Source organism: Eptatretus burgeri, unplaced genomic scaffold (assembly GCF_056783735.1).
Source record: "Eptatretus burgeri isolate ZD-2024b unplaced genomic scaffold, Ebu_testis_v1 Ebu_testis_scaffold_610, whole genome shotgun sequence".
Taxonomy (NCBI): domain Eukaryota; kingdom Metazoa; phylum Chordata; class Myxini; order Myxiniformes; family Myxinidae; genus Eptatretus; species Eptatretus burgeri.
This window is the reverse complement of record NW_028222559.1, coordinates 1-17,899: the sequence shown is the minus strand read 5'-3', so window position 1 is coordinate 17,899 and position 17,899 is coordinate 1. Positions and strand designations below refer to the sequence as shown.

General features: G+C 43.6%; 1 protein-coding gene across 1 annotated transcript; it reads left to right on the top strand.

Moving 5' to 3' along the window:
* Nucleotides 1–3,256: 3,256 nt before the first annotated feature.
* On the top strand, nucleotides 3,257–16,967 carry LOC147007128 (putative sperm motility kinase W; the record flags this gene model as incomplete). The annotated part of the gene is made up of 8 exons (XM_085867546.1): nucleotides 3,257–3,530; nucleotides 3,717–3,803; nucleotides 6,603–6,641; nucleotides 6,979–7,027; nucleotides 9,329–9,394; nucleotides 10,707–10,777; nucleotides 10,916–10,972; nucleotides 16,731–16,967. Coding segments are annotated over exons 1-8 (735 nt in total), but the record flags the coding sequence as incomplete, so codon positions are not given.
* Nucleotides 16,968–17,899: the final 932 nt, after the last annotated feature.

The following is a 17,899-nucleotide window of genomic DNA, read 5'->3' as shown; positions in this document are numbered from 1 at the left end:
AGCTCTGTGGGTGTCCTCAGCTCAATGTACATCTGGTGGGCTTCCCTTAGTGCCACCTCAGTCTCTTCCGAAAGATATAAGTTGGATGAGAGAGGGGGTGAAATACTAAGGTGTTTCTCTTGGCCCTCATCAGGACTCCCTTATTAACTGGGAAGGAGTGGAAGATCACATAACCAAACGTCTAAACAAATGGAAAAGTTCCTTCCGCAAATGTCTTTCAGAGGTTGTATACTAATTATTAATACCTTAGTTACCTCTGTCTTGTGGCACAAATTCATCTGTTTACAGCCACCAGATATCTTGCTTAAAGAGATGCAACAGATACTGGGAAACTTTTTTTGGAATGGTCATCATTGCTTGTGGTCAGATTTACTCTCGCCCCTTGTCGGATTGTGGCCAAGGGCTCATTGACATAATGTGTCATCTGATGGCCTTTCGGCTGAAGTCGATACAACGATTGATCAACGTGGAAAAACTGCCCTTGGTGACAATCTGGTACAGCTCTTGTCTTGAACTTGAACCTTGGCATTTCAGAAGCACCACCCATCCTTGGAAAGGTCTCCATTAGCTTGTAAAATTGTCCGATTACATCTGGCTGCCCTGCCTGGTAGGGTCAGGTATGGGAGCATGCGCCGGAGCAGCGTGTCGCTGCGTCCACTTTCTGATTGTAATCCAAGGGCCTCCGTCTGGCCGTCCCCCAGGTAGATGCCTGGCCCGTCCCCATCTTGAGATGCCACACCACTGGTGAAGAGGAAATCTTACACAGGTGGAAGCCATTCAGCCCATCATACCTGTGCGAACACCAAACGAATTTATCAACACAAGATCCAAGCAAGAAAATACAAATATTTTGAGATAACCACTTTCTGAGTAGGAGTATCTCCAGAGTCGAGGGACAGGCCTTGTTGAACGATGAGAGCAACGTGCTCTTCGTCGGACACAAACACGATAACTCGTTTATTCATCCGCGACGCGACACGTACCTCATCAAACCCGATTATGTTCCCGATCGTGAGAACAATCGCTTCCACCGAAACCCCCTCCGGTGGGAAGCTTGCGACGCCATTCTTGCGCGATAACCGTTCGAATGTGACATGTCGCTGCGAAGGAGCAGCCGCCATGTTTCAACACACGACGGTCGACGTCCTCTTCACTCAGGAGGAGGAAGTTACCAATACACTCCAACTTTTCCCGAACCTTGAGAAAGGGAGCGCTAACTGAACAAAATAAGGAAGGAAAAGCGAAATAAAAAACGAAAATAAAGGTTTAAGGGGAAAAGTTTTTGAATTTTCAAAAGACGAACAGGGAGCCGACGATACCCTGACTCGCGGCGCGTTGTGCTCTCTCTCTCTCTCTCTCTCTCTCTCTCTCTCTCTCTCTCTCTCTCTCTCTCTCTCTCTCTCTCTCTCTCTCTCTCTCTCTCTCTCTCTCTCTCTCTCTCTCTCTCTCTCTCTCTCTCTCTCTCTCTCTCTCTCTCTTCTCTCTCTCTCTCTCTCTCTCTCTCTCTCTCTCTCTCTTCTCTCTCTCTCTCTCTTCTCTCTCTTCTTCTCTCTCTCTCTCTCTCTCTCTTCTTCTCTCTCTCTCTCTCTCTTCTTCTCTCTCTTCTTCTCTCTCTTCTTCTCTCTCTCTTCTCTCTTCTTCTCTCTCTCTTCTTCTCTCTCTCTTCTTCTCTCTTCTTCTCTCTTCTTCTCTCTTCTTCTCTCTTCTTCTCTCTTCTTCTCTCTTCTTCTCTCTTCTTCTCTACACAGGGGGGAAACACGGGGAAACCTCACAAGCAAAAACACACAAACACAGATTGGAAACATGGGGAAACCTCAAAAACAAAAACACACGAACACAGAGGAACGAAATGGGGAGTGTGGAAACACAAATCAGCACAACGGAGGACGAGGAAAGAATCAGCCATGAGAGTCACCTCCACACAACGTCCCAACGAGACAGACAGACGGAGTGATGGTTTATTTATATAATATTCATCAAGGACTGGGCCAGTTTCACCGTTCGACATTTTGAAACTGAAGATGTTTGTGTGAAATTTGTGACCCTGTCGATCAGAAGGAAGTTCTTTCGGATATTCCTGATGGCCTCCTCCTCTCTCACAGGTTTCTTCTTCTGTCTGGGTTAGAATTTCAGAGACCTGGTGACGTCATAGTTTACACATTGGAATTTCAGACTTGATGACGTCATTGTTTACACATTGGAATTTGAGGGGCTCTCAATATTCTGTGAGAGTTCATGGCCTTGTGATTGTGAACAAACCATCTCTCTGAACTTCACTTTCAATTCCACGAAGAAATTGTTCTTTTATATCATCAATATATCATGCCTCCTTGCTGTGAGTTGTGTGTTAGCTCTCATACGAGCCTCGACCAAGGTATACAAAAAAAAAAAAAAAAAATAGCGGGACCACCTTGAGATTCCTCACAAATTGTTTCCCTCACTTGTGGAACACGAGGTCTCCTGTCACTGGAACGAGAGATACTGTTCTTAATTACACCGACATGGAACATAGTACGAGAGCCTTTCTGTGTTTCTTTTTCCCGCCGCTCCTTCTCATGGCTTTACTGAGCACCGGACCTGTGTTGGTAAAAAACAGACATGGCTTACTTGTTACAAGTTACCATCAGTACACACTGTACAGTGCAGTGTACAGTAGGTACTGTATTTGGATTGGTGAATCAATTCCTTTGACGTCACATTATATTCCACTGTCATTGGTTGGAACTTGGAAGTGCCGTCGTCCGCGGATCACCAAAGATCTTTGCTCATGGGTGAAACTCTTCCACATGAACACGGAAATACCCTTTTTATTTTAAATAACAACAAATATGGAGGTTTTCGTATTTTCGTCGTCAGAAGCTCAAACCGTGGGAAATTGGGGTGATATTCCCTTGATTTCTGGACTTCCATTTCAAAAATCCTCCATTGGCTCCGCCCCCACGCCCCGCCCCCACACCCCGCCTCGCCCCGCCCCAACACCCCGCCTCGCCTCGCCCCCACACCCCGCCTCGCCCCGCCCCCACGCCCCGCCTCGCCCCGCCCCCACACACCGCCTCGCCCCGCCCCCACACCACGCCTCGCCCCGGCCCCACCGCCCGTCTCGCCCCGCCCCCACGCCCCGCCTCGCTCCGCCCCCACACCCCGCCTCGCCTCGCCCCCACGCCCCGCCTCGCCCCGCCCCAACACCCCGTCTCGCCCCGCCCCCACACCCCGCCTCGCCCTGCCCCCACAAGGATTATTTAATTTTTAACGGCCCATTATGACGAACAATGAAGGGGGCGTTCCCATTCGTCACCAGGGAATGAGGTTAATTGTTCGTCATTGTTTCTCTCTCTTGTGGAGACGATCAAAAAGGTTCTCTCAGTGTTTTCTCTTCTGGTGTCTAACAGCTTGGTTTCACCATGAGACGAATTGAGGTTTTACCTCAGGAGAATAGAAGTCATCAATCTCCATTTTCCCAGAACGATCCGGACAATCATGAGGTGAACGTTTGGAGGCGGGACGAGGGTTATCCCAACGAGATGCCCAAGGTGAACCAGATGTTCCATTTCCTCTTGATTCTCTTCCCCAGGTGTTCATGTTCACCTTGTGTACAACCCCCAGGTTCATCCTCCACACGGACACAATGTGAAATATTATTTTTATATTTTATTGTTTCCTTCCCTCTTATAGAAAGTCCTCTCGGAGTGGAATGAGGTTTCTATGTTTTCTTACAGGTTCCGAACCTGGAAATTCTCCACAAACTTGGGACTGGAGCCTTTGGGACGGTATATAAAGGCACACACCTGGAATCTGGGACTCAGGTAAGAATGTGAGCGGTTTGTTCGCTTTCACTCATTCATTCGTTCCTCGGTGTAATTCATTCGTTCCTCGGTGTAATTCATTCAAAGGACTGACAGGACATGACGTCGACGAGTCGTCAACCAACCAATGTCTCTAAGAGTCTCGACGTTTATTGGTGTAAATTCACATGTAAAGGTCAAATGAACAGAACAAACATTGAATTGTAAATATTCGGATATTTATTGATGAAACAGATTTACAAATGATCACGTGTTGTAATTTTGTTGAGTTTTGATTGTCCAAGATATCTTTCAATCAGTCAATCTACGTCACAATGGAATGAGCAAAGCTGAACAACCACGGTGTGTTCAGTTCCCAAGCAGCTTGCTAGCGCTTGCCAAGCCTGCCGTTCCATGTGGACGGTTTTGAGTGGAGTGCTTTCTTGAGTGCTTCAACGTCCGTCCACAGAATGAGAAAATCAAGTTTGGTTTAATAAAGAAATCCGTCTCCACTTAACACTTAATCGTTTTTTTCTTGAATAAATATCTTGAAACGGATATTTTAACGTTTGTTTTGATGTGTTTGTATTCTTAGTCCATGGGCCTGGGGCAGAAATTCCACTTGTTGGTACTATCTCAGGAAACCAATCATAGTTATGATTTTTTTATTGGTGTATATATATATATATATATATATATATATATATATATATATATATATATATATATATATATATATATATATATATCATATTTTGATGTGATAACCATTGCAGACTGGCAGCTTATTGGTAGTTATCATCTCTGGAATGTACCCACCCTCCGCATCATGAAAGCGAAAAGGAAAACTCAGAAACATTCACTAATGATGCAATTGGTGTTTCCACATGGGGCGAGAATGAACTGCAAACCACAAATACATGTCTGAAATGCTTTATTTATACCATCCGAATAATCCTTTCTGTCATTCCTGAAGGCAGAATTTGTTTTATGGCAAAAAAGGGCGAACAATAGGGCCGATCAAAATGTTGCTGATTAGTGATTTTCAGTCCATTTTAATTTATAATATTGTCACACAAGTTCCCTGGGTAGTGATACTGAACCGCAGTAGCCCACAACATGCAGATGTTGAATGAGGAAAACATTTATGAACATTTTACAAGTTTTTCCCACAGTTAAAGGAATTGCCCTTCCCCTACCCGAGTTCCAACAAGCGTCCAAAATGTGAAATTTACGGATAACCCAAATTTCACCACGCTACTGTGTCATGTTTATGTACTATGTTTTACTCTTGTATATTTGTAGCCATGAATGTCCTTGTGATTATGCCAAAACATTCACACCATGGATCAGTAGTCTCGTCTTCATCACTGTTATCAGCATCAGAATCCTCGAGGTCTACAACCTCTTCCTCGACATCAGCGGGCTGGTTCCTGCAAGTTTGCAACTTGCACATGTCAGTGCACTTCAGGCTTAGGCAAAGCACGTGCAGTCTGGGAGTTTGCACGACCGTCCACACTTGCAGGAAAGCAGTTGCAACACTGCATTCGGTGCTGGAGAACCCTGCATCCACTCGATGGCCAGCTTCCCGTCATCATCAGTGGTCCATCCACAACCCTTGGGACTTGGAACATAGGGTTGGCATTGCAGACAGCGCCTCCAAATAGCAGCCTGGTAGTTTGCACGGAGGACGTGCATGATGAGGCAGTCTTCATATGGTGGAAGCTGACTGGACTTTATCTCTCCAAGTCTGGCACAGAAGAGTTGACATCGGAGTTCATTGACTTTCATGGAGTTGTTAGACGGCACGTACATGTGGCAGGTGACCTCTTGCAGCTTCTGAAAGAGCTCGGTGGAGACTTCCCATGAATGACCGAGCTGATGGAAGGCCTCTTGGTCGGTCTTATCCGACTTAATTTACTTCAGGGTGCCCATCTTTCCCCGGCCTGCAGAGGCACTGACTGTATCACAACCGGAGAACACGTGCAGTCCAACCAGGGCATCACAGACACTGTCTCCCATCGATCTAGCAAGCTTGTCAATGTCTAGGAACCGTGTGCGGGTTTGCGTACAACACTTCTGAGACACGGGCCATGGGATGTCCTTATTGAAGGCAAGACACAGCACGAGGACATCTGTATCTTGGCAGTGATCACCACAGCCTTGTACACAGACTGCTGCATGCAGAAGCATTCGGGTGTCTGCTTCCTCCTGCGTGCACTTCAGCTCTGCCACTTCCTCCCAGTGGTCCTTGGTTTTTTTGGGGGGTTTTTGATTTTCCCCCAAAACGTCAATATCTCAGAATGGTAAAATGGTAAAAATGCAAAATACATACACGAAGCTGCTCTTCTGGAACGGTTATCACATATTGAAATAATCATGTAGTCCCTACCAATAACTGAGTAGCCCTAAAGTTTGGTTTCCTCAGATGGTACCGATATATGCCTGGGCCCATGGACTATGGTTACCACAATCATAACAGAGAAGTTTTTCATAAAATTCCACGACGCTCGTCTCAACACTCCACCAAAGCAGATTCCGAATTGATGGTTGCAAGAAAGATTACATCTATTAGAGCATGTTTGAGTGTGCAAGGGTAAACTTCTTATTAATGGAACACACACTGATTGAAACTGAACACCATCAATGAAACAATGTCAGGATTACATCATCTGATCCAATTCATCGTAACATGCGGTGGACATTTACAATCATTGTATATCAATAGAGACCAACATTGTGCTCGTTTCCTGCTTTATCATGTTTTGTTGTCAGGTTATAACATGAGATTGTTCCATATGTTCGCTGTTCCTTCCCCAGGTTGCTGTGAAGTGCATGGAGAGAGATAATTGGAAAATGGTGAGTTTATGGGAATGGGGTGAATGTAGGACCATTTACATGGAACCCCACCGGCCATTGGGACTATACAGGCTGTTTGTGACGTTTAAACCCACATGTAATCATGTGAGAATCTACAGAGGTAACGGAAATGGCAGCAAAATGGTGGATGTTCCTGAGTGTCCTCCATGAAAGATCATCAGTTTCGATATTTGGGATTCCTGTTCCCCGAGGCTCCTCAGCACCTCCTTCTGTAAATTTTTAACTGGTTCACTTACTTTATATGAGATGAATTAAAGTCTTGAAAAAATGATTGCCTTTTATTGACAAGTTTAATCCATTTTTGTTTGTTTTTCAGCTCTCTGATGAAGGGAGAATGTTACTGCAGGTTGATCATCCAAACATTGGTGAGTGTGTGCATTGCACCCTTTCCTTGAGCTTTTACATCGATTTTGGTGATGGCTCTGACTCTTGCAGTTTGTTCTCATTGTTTCTTAACACAGCACAGGTATTGCTGAGTCGTCGAGACTGGAAACCCAATGAATGACAGAGCAAATGTTCACACAGTTTGAGGAACCATTGACCCACAATCTATAATAATAAATGTCAGTGTGTGTCCGTAAGTTCGTCAACCCGTCTCCTCCATAATTCCAAAACCATGAAACCTTGCGGCCCCAAACTTTGCATGCACACGAAGGGATCTCGGAGGGAGTACATGAATGAAAATTGGGTGTTTGGGTTAATTTAAACACCCCTTTTGAAGATAATTTATGAGGTAAACACTGAATATCACAACAAAATAAGCCTTACAAAAATAGTGGCGCGCCATCTTGGTCATCCCTCTGTCAGCTCACAAGAGTCTGAAGCCGCCATATTTTTTGTCCTGCTCAACAACGCCTCGACTTGGAATAGGCTGCAACAATTTGTTAATGGAAAGTTTTTTTTTTCACTTTCCTCACTCACATTACATTGAATGTCTGATCATCAAACCTACAAATCAATGGATTCATGGCAATGCTTGTGAACGCCCAGAGATGCCAGCGTTCATGGCTTTATTTAATTAATGCACATGACATAAGCTCAAGAATCTCTTAATCCCAGCCGAATTTCAAAATTTAAACTTCTTTATTGATTTCAACAGCAGTTTTGATTGCTAAAAAAAGTGTTCACTTGTCCACTTCGGACATCGCTTGACATTCCAGTCGTCTCCGGATGCATGGTGATGACAACACTGATCGGCAATCGCTTGCTTCATCAGCCATGACTCATCAACCGTTTCGCTGGAGTGCTTGCTTGAGTGCTTAAGCCACTTGGGGAGCACTCTGCCATACTCACAGTGTCACTGAATATGTCGATCACCTTATACACAGTTGAGGACTCATTCGTCTGCGTTTTGTCCGTACATTGTCTCCAGCGGATTGTCGGGTGGTGATTCATTCGCTGAAAATGTGAAATTTTATTTTTCACCACATTTCCCCGATTTGTACCATCTTCTTTCATTACAGGACCCTTCACTTCAGCAGAGATAAATACCTATAAAAACACTGTTTTGTTTTTAAAAGTTTCTTCAACTGTTTCGTTGCATTTCTTGCTTCAGTGGTTTTGGCATTTGGTGAGCGCTCTTCAAGCTTTGATGATGATCTGTCGGCTCGGTTCTGTTTGGGGACATTTCCGGAGGGAGGAAGCGAAATATATGAGATGATTACAATGAGTAAAAAATGTTTTTAGTTATTATACAAAGCAGTGAATTGCCACATCACGGCAGGAGAGCTGAGAGATACGCACGCTCTCACTCTTAACTGTTAGTGGTTAACAGTGGTTAACAGGTTAACAGTGGTTTTATATGGAACCTGGTGGTTAAAAAGAAGATGTTGCTGTTTGGGCACATTTAATCACCCTTGCCTACCCCTCCCCTAATGTTGTGTTCTCTTCCCTGCCCCCATGACACCTTTCCTTCCCCTCACCCTGCCTTTCTTCCCTCTCTTCACGCTGCCTTCCCTTCCCATCACATTGCCTTCCCTTCCCCTACCCTCACGCTTACCTGGACCCAAACCCCTCCCCTCTCCTCCCCCCTTACCCTTACATCTTCCAGCGGTTTCCGCATGCTGTGTTCAGGTGCTGTTTTATCGTATCCCATTTTGTTCAATTCTGTACTACCCCCTCCCCACTTCTCCACAAGTCCCACTATCAAATGCATTTTAGGAACTCCTCCTCTCACGCATATCTCCTTCCAAACCCCTCCCCACCTCCCCCTCCTCTCCTTCCCATCCTGCTTGTCTCCCCCTGACTCGGAGTGTATTGTGACATTTGGTGAGGTGTCCCTCCTCCAGCCCCCTATCTCGCTCTCCCTCCCCTTCCTTTCCTTACTTTCCCCTCCCCCAACCCAGCTTCCTCCCTTCCCTTTCTCTCCCCACCCCTCCTCTCTCTCCTCTCCCTCACTCCTTTCTCCCTCCTTTCTCTTTCTCCCTCCTCCCTCCCCTTTTCCCCGTCTCTCCTCTCCCTCTCTCTCTTTCCCTCCCTCCACCATCCCCTCTCTCCCATCTCTCCTTACCCCCTCCCACTTGATCTCCCCCTCAGCAACGTAACGGGTTGTATTTGCTGGTATTAAATAAACGACACCAAAGGTAACATGGATCAACTAAGTCTTGTGTTCTGATGACCCGTTTCAACATTGTTTTCATTTGTTCCATCCCGCTGTCCCTGTGCAGTGAAAGTGTTTCGTTTTCAAGTTTTGAGTGACTGCGCAGCCTTAACAATGGAGTTTGTTGATGGCGGTAAGGCTTTTTCAATCCTCCTTCTGTTATGTGGTGATGTTTGTGTTCATTATCTCACATTTGAACATCGTAATCAATTTAAAATCTGTAATAATTTCCCCGTGCACACAAAATGTGAAAAGCGGGGTTTAGCATTTGGTTCATGTCCGTCCATCTGTCTGCCTCATCAGTTTATGATCATCATTTATGACGGAGGAACAACTCATTTAAATTGAATGTTTTATTTTGAACACGAATCTGAACATCAATGTGAAGACAAGTCTGTCGTTTTGTTTCACGTTGGCTCTGAATTTGTTCCGATCACACATGTGTAGAGAGGAGTGAGATGATCTTTTTTACTCTGCCGTCCTGCCTGGCACTCAAACAAAATTGAAAATCATTCCAAACAGTAAACTTAGTGTTTTTAAGGACATGATGAAGGACACAAACAAAAGGTCACAAACTGATATAACATGTCAGACAGGATGATGTAATCGATACTCGGTAAAATGGTGGTGTAATCCAGAATTAATCATTTTATCCACCTTTAAACCTCTCTGAACCTTGATTGGAATTGAATTGTATATTTGAACGCTGTAGAATGCAAATTGTCTTCATAATACTTCCAAGAACCTGCTCTATAAACATGATACATAGCATGAGGGCACGGCATGTGAGAGGTGCAGTATCGGGGGTGAAGAAGAGACCGTCACACGGCTGTGTCCGAAGCCGATTGATGCTGCATTCTATGGTGATCAATGAAGCCTCCATCTTCTAAACTGTGACTCAATGTCGTCTTATTTCAGTGTTTAAGTGTGATGTGTAAGACTGCTTTAGGAGTGATAAACTTGCAGATTTTAAAACTATCTTTCAAATCATTATTTTATTAAAATTGAAGAAAAGACTTGAACACGACAGGGGATAATTATGTTCTGTGAACTCACTCGTTTTAGTGAGTTATTTCTGCACAATTGTATCTAAAGTTCACGATATAAGTTTTTGGATGACACAAAGAAATGAGAACAGCACTCTGTGGAGGACATACCGACGCCAGACTGAACTGTTAACAATTTTTATTCCAATGATCGGACGGATCTTCATCCGGAACTAAACCAAAATTGAATCGGCTTGTTCTTGTCACCTCCCCAACTCATCCACGAAGTCTTGTCCGAATTCATCCAAAACTTGTTGAGATATCGTTCGATGTCTATGTTATTTCTATCCTTATTATATCACTCAATGGTGAAAAATCACTTAATATATTATCACTTCACTTGTATATGCCTTGTATTTATTTGTTTCTGTGAAGTCTCATGATGAGTTTTGTTTGCAGAAACGCTCCATGATTTCGTCTCTCGAAATGACCCTCTGTCTGAACAATTCGCGTGGCCGATAATGTACCAGGTGAGTGAATCGTGTTCACAAGTGTGATGCACATGTCCGGTTTGAAATGTTGTATTGAACAGGAAACAAAATACTTGTGAATGAGTTTGATCTTTCATTTCAAAAGGAATCTCATCATGTGCTTTTGAACTTTTCCAGACTGTTTCTGCACTCGCACACATCCATGATCAGAACATTGTGCATTCTGACATAAAGGTAAGAATCCAGACACCGGGATGTTTTTTTTCTCGGTTCATTTCATGATTGTATTTTCATCACATAATTCGCCGATTTTTTTTCTCAAATCTCCGATTCTTACACACACAGAAATTTACAAAACTTTAGTTCATATGTTGAACATACAGACGTTACTTTTAACAACTGGAACGTCTGGAAGTTCACCATTCATCAATGTCACCTGAACATTGAAATTTCATTTTCATTAATCTTTGCAGATTGAGTGGAACATTTTCACTCGTAATATAAATCTCGTATTTCGTGGTGCTGCGTTTCAACAGGAATTCATTAAATAAACTTCAATATTCTTTGGGGCTGGAAGGGTGCCCTCGAGATTCCGATATTTAGCCTCTGAGTCATCTCGCCTGGGTTTGAATTCTGACCCAGGTCTAAACTCTCATTGCGGTGTTTCACAAGCATGGTGATTCATCAATGTACAGGCCATCCCTCAGATGCACGTTAAACTGGGGGTCCCGTCTGCTGCCATTAGTTGGTGGTCGTTAAAGATCCTATGGTGTCCTTCAGGGAGAGTGGGCGATTCCTTGAGGAATATTGTGCATTGTTCATCCACCCAGATCCACTTCTTCAAGTCTGACCAATTCTGACTGTTCATCACATGTTGATCGATCATTTCAAAATTCGAGTTTTTATTCGCTGGATTTTATGACTTGAAGTATTCAGGGGATCAGGAATGAAACTTCCTGCAGTAATGTTATTTGTAAGTGAAAATGATCATATTTCACATGAAAATACACCAATTCTCTGAAAGTATTTTGATATTTGTCGATAAAAACATGCGTAGACGTCTGCTTTCCTCTCCACTACTTTGGAACTTGCAATTTTAACCTGGAGACATGGCACAGTCCTGCGAATGATTGAATGACACCATATATTTCACTTCCTGGTATGACGAGTTCGGGAAATTGAGCATGTTTTCTGTGTCGAGAAGAAAAGCTCGAGGAACGTTTTGAACATTAAGTGTGCTGATATTTAATGAAAATCTGACACCACAGTGAAGTAGTATGGTATTAGTACAGGCATTTTCGCAGAAATATTTGGTCAACCTTGCTCAAATTGCAACAAAAGCAAACTCAACAGATTTTGATTCTGGATATGTCCTCAGTGACAGAAAAATAGTCCTAAGGGATCCTCCAGGGGGAAAGTCCTGAAATCATGGAAATGCAATATGGCCGCCACCCGGCTTCGGGGAAAATGAGAAAATTGTAAAGATTGATATTTTAACACGTAAATATATGTTTTTCTGCATTATAATTGTTTCTAGTTATGATCAGTATATTGCTATACAAGTAAGATTATAAAAAAGTGAAATGTATTGAGGATAAAATAAAAAATTATAGCTTTTTTGTCGAAAAATGTCAATTTTTTGACCCGAAATTTTTTTTTTTTTAACCTGATACTGATTTTGGCTCCTGGACAAAAAAAAATAAGAAACGTTGAAGACAGAAGATGAAATCAAGTCTCTGGCAATACAATATAATTATGTAAATCATTGAAACATGACAAAATTCACAATCCCACTCGGGGCAATCACATCTGCCTGACGAAGGTTTCAAAATGAAAATGAAAATTCGCATTAAACTCAGAAACTACATCCATTATAAACTACTATACATGTTGAGAAAAATCAAGCGTATTAAAGTGAGAACTCGACAATGTCGTCGTCATCCTCATCATTGTCACATGGAGTGTTTGTGCAGCCAGAGCCCCTGCAGCTTCCACAAGCTGGAGTGCACTCGATGTTGCGCTTCTTGCATGTGCATCTCATGGTGCTACATTCAGCCTGGCAGTTGCACCTAATGACACGTAACATCTTTTCAGGAGCTGGAGCTGTTGATGTCTGAAGTGGCACAAAACCCTCGTCACACTTCTGCCAACCCCAGTCTCTGGAAGAAGTATGCAAGTCTGACGTCTTAAAATGAATCAAAGACCACCTTCAGAAAGCATGCCGAGTCTGCAAAGATATCTTCCAGAACTTCAGCGCTCTGGGTTCAGTATATGGACATGCTAGACATTCTACGCAAATACATCTGGGCAGAGTGCACTGGGAACTGGGCACTACATCTTCAGGTCATCCAAGAAATGCTGCCTTACCTGGCAGACTCGGGCCACAACCTGTATGCCAAATCTTTGAGGGTGTATCTGCAGCAGATATCCAACCTCAAAACTCAATATCCCATTGTCCAACAACGTTTTGATGAGGGGTTCCTTGTGGTTCGACGAAGTGATCGCCTGTGGGCAGGTCTTTCATCTGACCTGATCATCGAACAAGTTCTGATGAGAAGTTTGAAGACCAGCGGGGGGCTCATACAAGGGCGAGGAATGACAGAGCAACAACGGCTGGTGTGGCTACTATCAATGCCTGCCTGTGCAGAAATAAACCAGGCAATGCAGGAGCTCACAGGTGTGAACTACAACACTGGAGAGCAGAAGAAGGACATGGCCAAGGCAAGACAATCTCGTGACTGGAAGGACACACTCTCAGCTCTTCAGTATTTACAGGAACGGAATCCATTCAGTAGTGATCCATGTCTGAGGAACATTGCCACTGGAGTTTATGCACACCCCACCATCAACGTCGATACAGCCCATGCTGTAGGAGCCAAAATATTGAAATCTATGGATGGGAAAACACCTGCCGAGTACATATTTAAGAGGAAAGACCAAGTTGTCACCCTCGGCATGAAGTCATCTGTCAAGATTGATGGAGAGCAAGTCCAGTTTGACCCACAACTCCTCTTCCAGAGACTGATCACTGTTGCACAGACAGCAGAAGAACTGGAGTCGGCCTTCAAATATGAACTGTGCAGCTATCCAACCTGCCCTCTATGATTCCTCTCTTCAGCTCCGAGAAGCACACAAGCCAGTCTTTGCTGATGCCATCTGGGATCTTCTTGGATCCGATGTCCCAGGCAATATCCCCAATGATGGGCAACAGTATGTTTTGGATGGCGGGGCACTTGTTCAACGCATTCCATGGTCTCGTGGATCTACATACAGAGACATATGCCACCAGTACACTGATTATGTAACGAAGAAGTACGGAGATGCCATAGTCGTGTTTGATGGTGATGAGAGTACCAACACGAAGGACATGACACACCAGAGACGGTCTAAAGGGAATGCTGGCACGACTGTGACATTTACAGCTGACTTGCGTCTCACAATGAAGAAGGAACAGTTTCTTGCCAAGAGACAGAATAAACAGCGATTCATTTTTATGTTGAGTGAAGAGCTTCAGAAGAAGAACTGTGAGACACACCATGCCTCAGGGGATGCTGATCTCCTGATTGTACTGAAGGCCGTGCAGTCTGCTACTGTCACCAACACTGTGCTAGTTGGTGATGACACAGATCTCCTCGTCCTCCTATGCTAGAATGCAAGCTTAGAATCCCATGACCTCTTCTTTTGTCCCGAGCCATAGAAGAACACGAAGAAGCCTCGCATCTGGAACATCAAGGCTACAAAGAAAATGATTGGTTCAGACATGTGCAAGCACATACTGTTTCTACATGCAGTTCTTGGGTGCGACACGACATCTCGTCTTCAAGGGATTGGAAATGGAGCTTCTCTCAAAAAGTTCAAAGCAAACAACACATTCCGTGACCAGGCCAAGGTTTTTGATACAAATCCAGCTTCCGTATGTAATGAGGCAGATGCAGGAGAAAAAACATTGGTGATAATCCACAACGGAAAGTCAACTGTCACCCTGGACACCCTCCGGTATCAGCGGTACTGGGACAAGGTGGCTGAGAGCTCCTCTCATGTGCAACCACAGACGTTACCACCATCATCGGAAGCAGCAAAGTATCACAGCCTGCGCATGTATCTGCAAGTCCAAGAATGGAAGGGATGTGCAGATGAACTTCTTCCGACAGACTGGGGTTGGCAGAAGAGTGACGAGGGTTTTGTGCCACTTCAGACATCAACAGCTCCAGCTCCTGAAAAGATGTTACGTGTCATTAGGTGCAACTGCCAGGCTGAATGTAGCACCATGAGATGCACATGCAAGAAGCACAACATCGAGTGCACTCCAGCTTGTGGAAGCTGCAGGGGCTCTGGCTGCACAAACACTCCATGTGACAATGATGAGGAAGACGACGACATTGTCGAGTTCTAAATTTAATACGCTTGATTTTTCTCAACATGTATAGTAAGTTTATAATGGATGTAGTTTCTGAGTTTAATGCAAATTTTCATTTTCATTTTGAAACCTTCGTCAGGCAGATGTAATTGCCCCGAGTGGAATTGTGAATTTTGTCATGTTTCAATGATTTACATAATTATATTGTTTTGCCATAGACTTGATTTCATCTTGTGTCTTCAACATTTCTTATTTTTTTTTGGTCCAGGAGCGAAAATCAATATCAGGTAATTTTTTTTTTCGGGACAAAAATTGTCATTTTTGGACAAAAAAGCTATAATGTTTTATTTTACCCTCAATACATTTCACTTTTTAAGAATTATTCTTGTATATCAATACACTGAACAGAATTAGAAACAATTACAATGCAGAAAAACATATATTTACGGATTAAAATATCAATCTTTACAATTTTCTCATTTTCCCCGAAACCGGGTGGCGGCCATATTGAATTTCCATGATTTCAGGACTTTCCCCCGAGAGGATCCCTTAGGAATTTTTTTCTGTCACTGAGGACATATCCAGGAATTAAAATCTGTTGAGTTTACTTTTGTTGCAATTTGTGGGAGGTCATCCGACATTTTGACTGTCCTATATGTACATTAAAATTTATGAGTGTCATTTTAAACCTTGCAGCTGCAGGTGAGATACCCTGGAAATCCACCTTCTTCTTTCATATACAGCACAAGGCTGCAGGGTAGCATCATGACTGAGGACATGGCTGTGCCACTGATTGAATCCCTCCCCTCTGTAGGTTGGGGCAGGAATTTGTAATTTGTTCAGGGTGCAGCGATAGCTCAACTACACTTTGTGAAGGACACCGTGGGTCTTTGTGTTCACCAATGAAGACCGACAGATGAGATTGATGTTTAATGACAGTCCGAAGTACGGCACACATATTGATGAATCATTCTGCCAGTGAAATACTGGGATGACATTTGAAAGCTGGGTCAGGATTCAAACGCAGGCTCCGCAACGTAGAGGCAAGTGTGCGTACCTCTAGGCCATCCTGTCAGCTTGAAAATCCAACTTTGGGTGATATCTACTTTTATCCTTCATCAGATAGATCTTGAGCTCAAACAAGTTTCAGAATTGTGAAATTCTTTTTTTAAAGTGTCATGTTTACAGCACTTTGGACAATAATCTGTGCAAAGTTATTAAATTAAAGAACTGACAACATAGCTCAGAACTAACAATACATCCAATTGATCTGACATCCAGGCAGCTTTGATCACGGACTGAAGTGGATCCACGTTCACACAATCAACCCAATTCTCTGCCAGAAGTGTTTCATCACCGAGGTGCTGTGACGTCAGAGGAGAACTCAACCGAGCTGCACCATCTGCCAACTCTTACTTATCGATGTGAAAGATGCCACACAACCTTTTGAAAAGTGTTGGCGAAATTCCAATTTTCTGACATGGTTTTGGCCGGCTTTAGCAACACCCAGTGACAGAGAATCTCTGGGTTATGTCTGTTTGTAGTTTGTTATGTCGTCATCTTTGTGCCATGATTTTTACAAATTGATATTATACCACTTTAACAAAGCCATCTCTGTTTTTATCCTCTCTCCAGCCCGAAAACCTGCTTTATAGCCAACAAGGGGTACTGAAAGTGGCTGACTTCGGTCTTGCCAGGTGTTTTGTCCCGGGTGAGCGGCTTAAAGGAAAAGTTGGGACAATATCGTTTGCGGCTCCCGAAATCCTGAGGGGGGGAGAATATGAAGGTCCACCTGTTGATGTTTGGGCAAGTGGAATCATGCTGCACTGCTTGTTGACGAAAAAATATCCCTTTTCGAACACAGAATTACTGGTGAGCATTTCTACATTTCCTCTCAACATCATTTTTATCATTACCCTCATGAATGTTGTGACTTAAATTTTTTTTGTTTTGTTGCTTCTGTCCTCTCCCCTTCTCTCATCCTCATAAAAACTCCTCTGAAACATCTCCCCTCTCTCACCTCCCTTGATTTATTTTTCACTTATCCATCCAAACCCCTTTCTTCCGTTGATTAATTTTTATTTTCTTCAATTGGACATCTCTGCATTCCCTTCCCCTCCCTTTCCCCCTCTCCTTTATTTGCAAAAAGTGCTTCTGTTCATTTTCCAGAAACATTTTTCTGACATTGACATTGATTGGAAATGTAAATGATCCCCAACACCCTCTAATGGTGGTTCAAAATATAAAGATGATACAGAAGACACAACCACGCTGGCTGTACACCGCACCTCCCCACCTCCTAAATGTCACCGACCCATTTCCTTTCTCCTTTATGTTGTTCCGGACATGGGTCAGAAAACTTTGAAAGCCCAACGTGTCCATCAAAAGACCACGAACACCGTCTCCAACACTCACCTCCGGCTGTATCTTTGTGCCCAGGGTTGGTTTACCGTACTTGTGAGATGAATGAAACAGATGGGGAACCGCGACTGTGACTGTGCAATGACTACTAATTGACCGAGCGAATGAGTGTTACACGCCACACGCTCTCGTGTATCAGACCAATCCTTCACTTGATCCAATCCCAGGAACGCTATTTCAGATCAAACCCCAGCAGTCAAAAAGTCATGATACGATATCACATCCTTCATTAATATGTTACACAAGCAGAAAATTGGTGGGAGAAATGGTGTTTTGGTAATTCAAATGGGGAAATGGTGAGAGACTTCAGGAAAGGCAAGGAAAGCTAAATTCAGAAATTTTCACGAACATGTACACGACCTCTTATCCACTGTGTGATATAC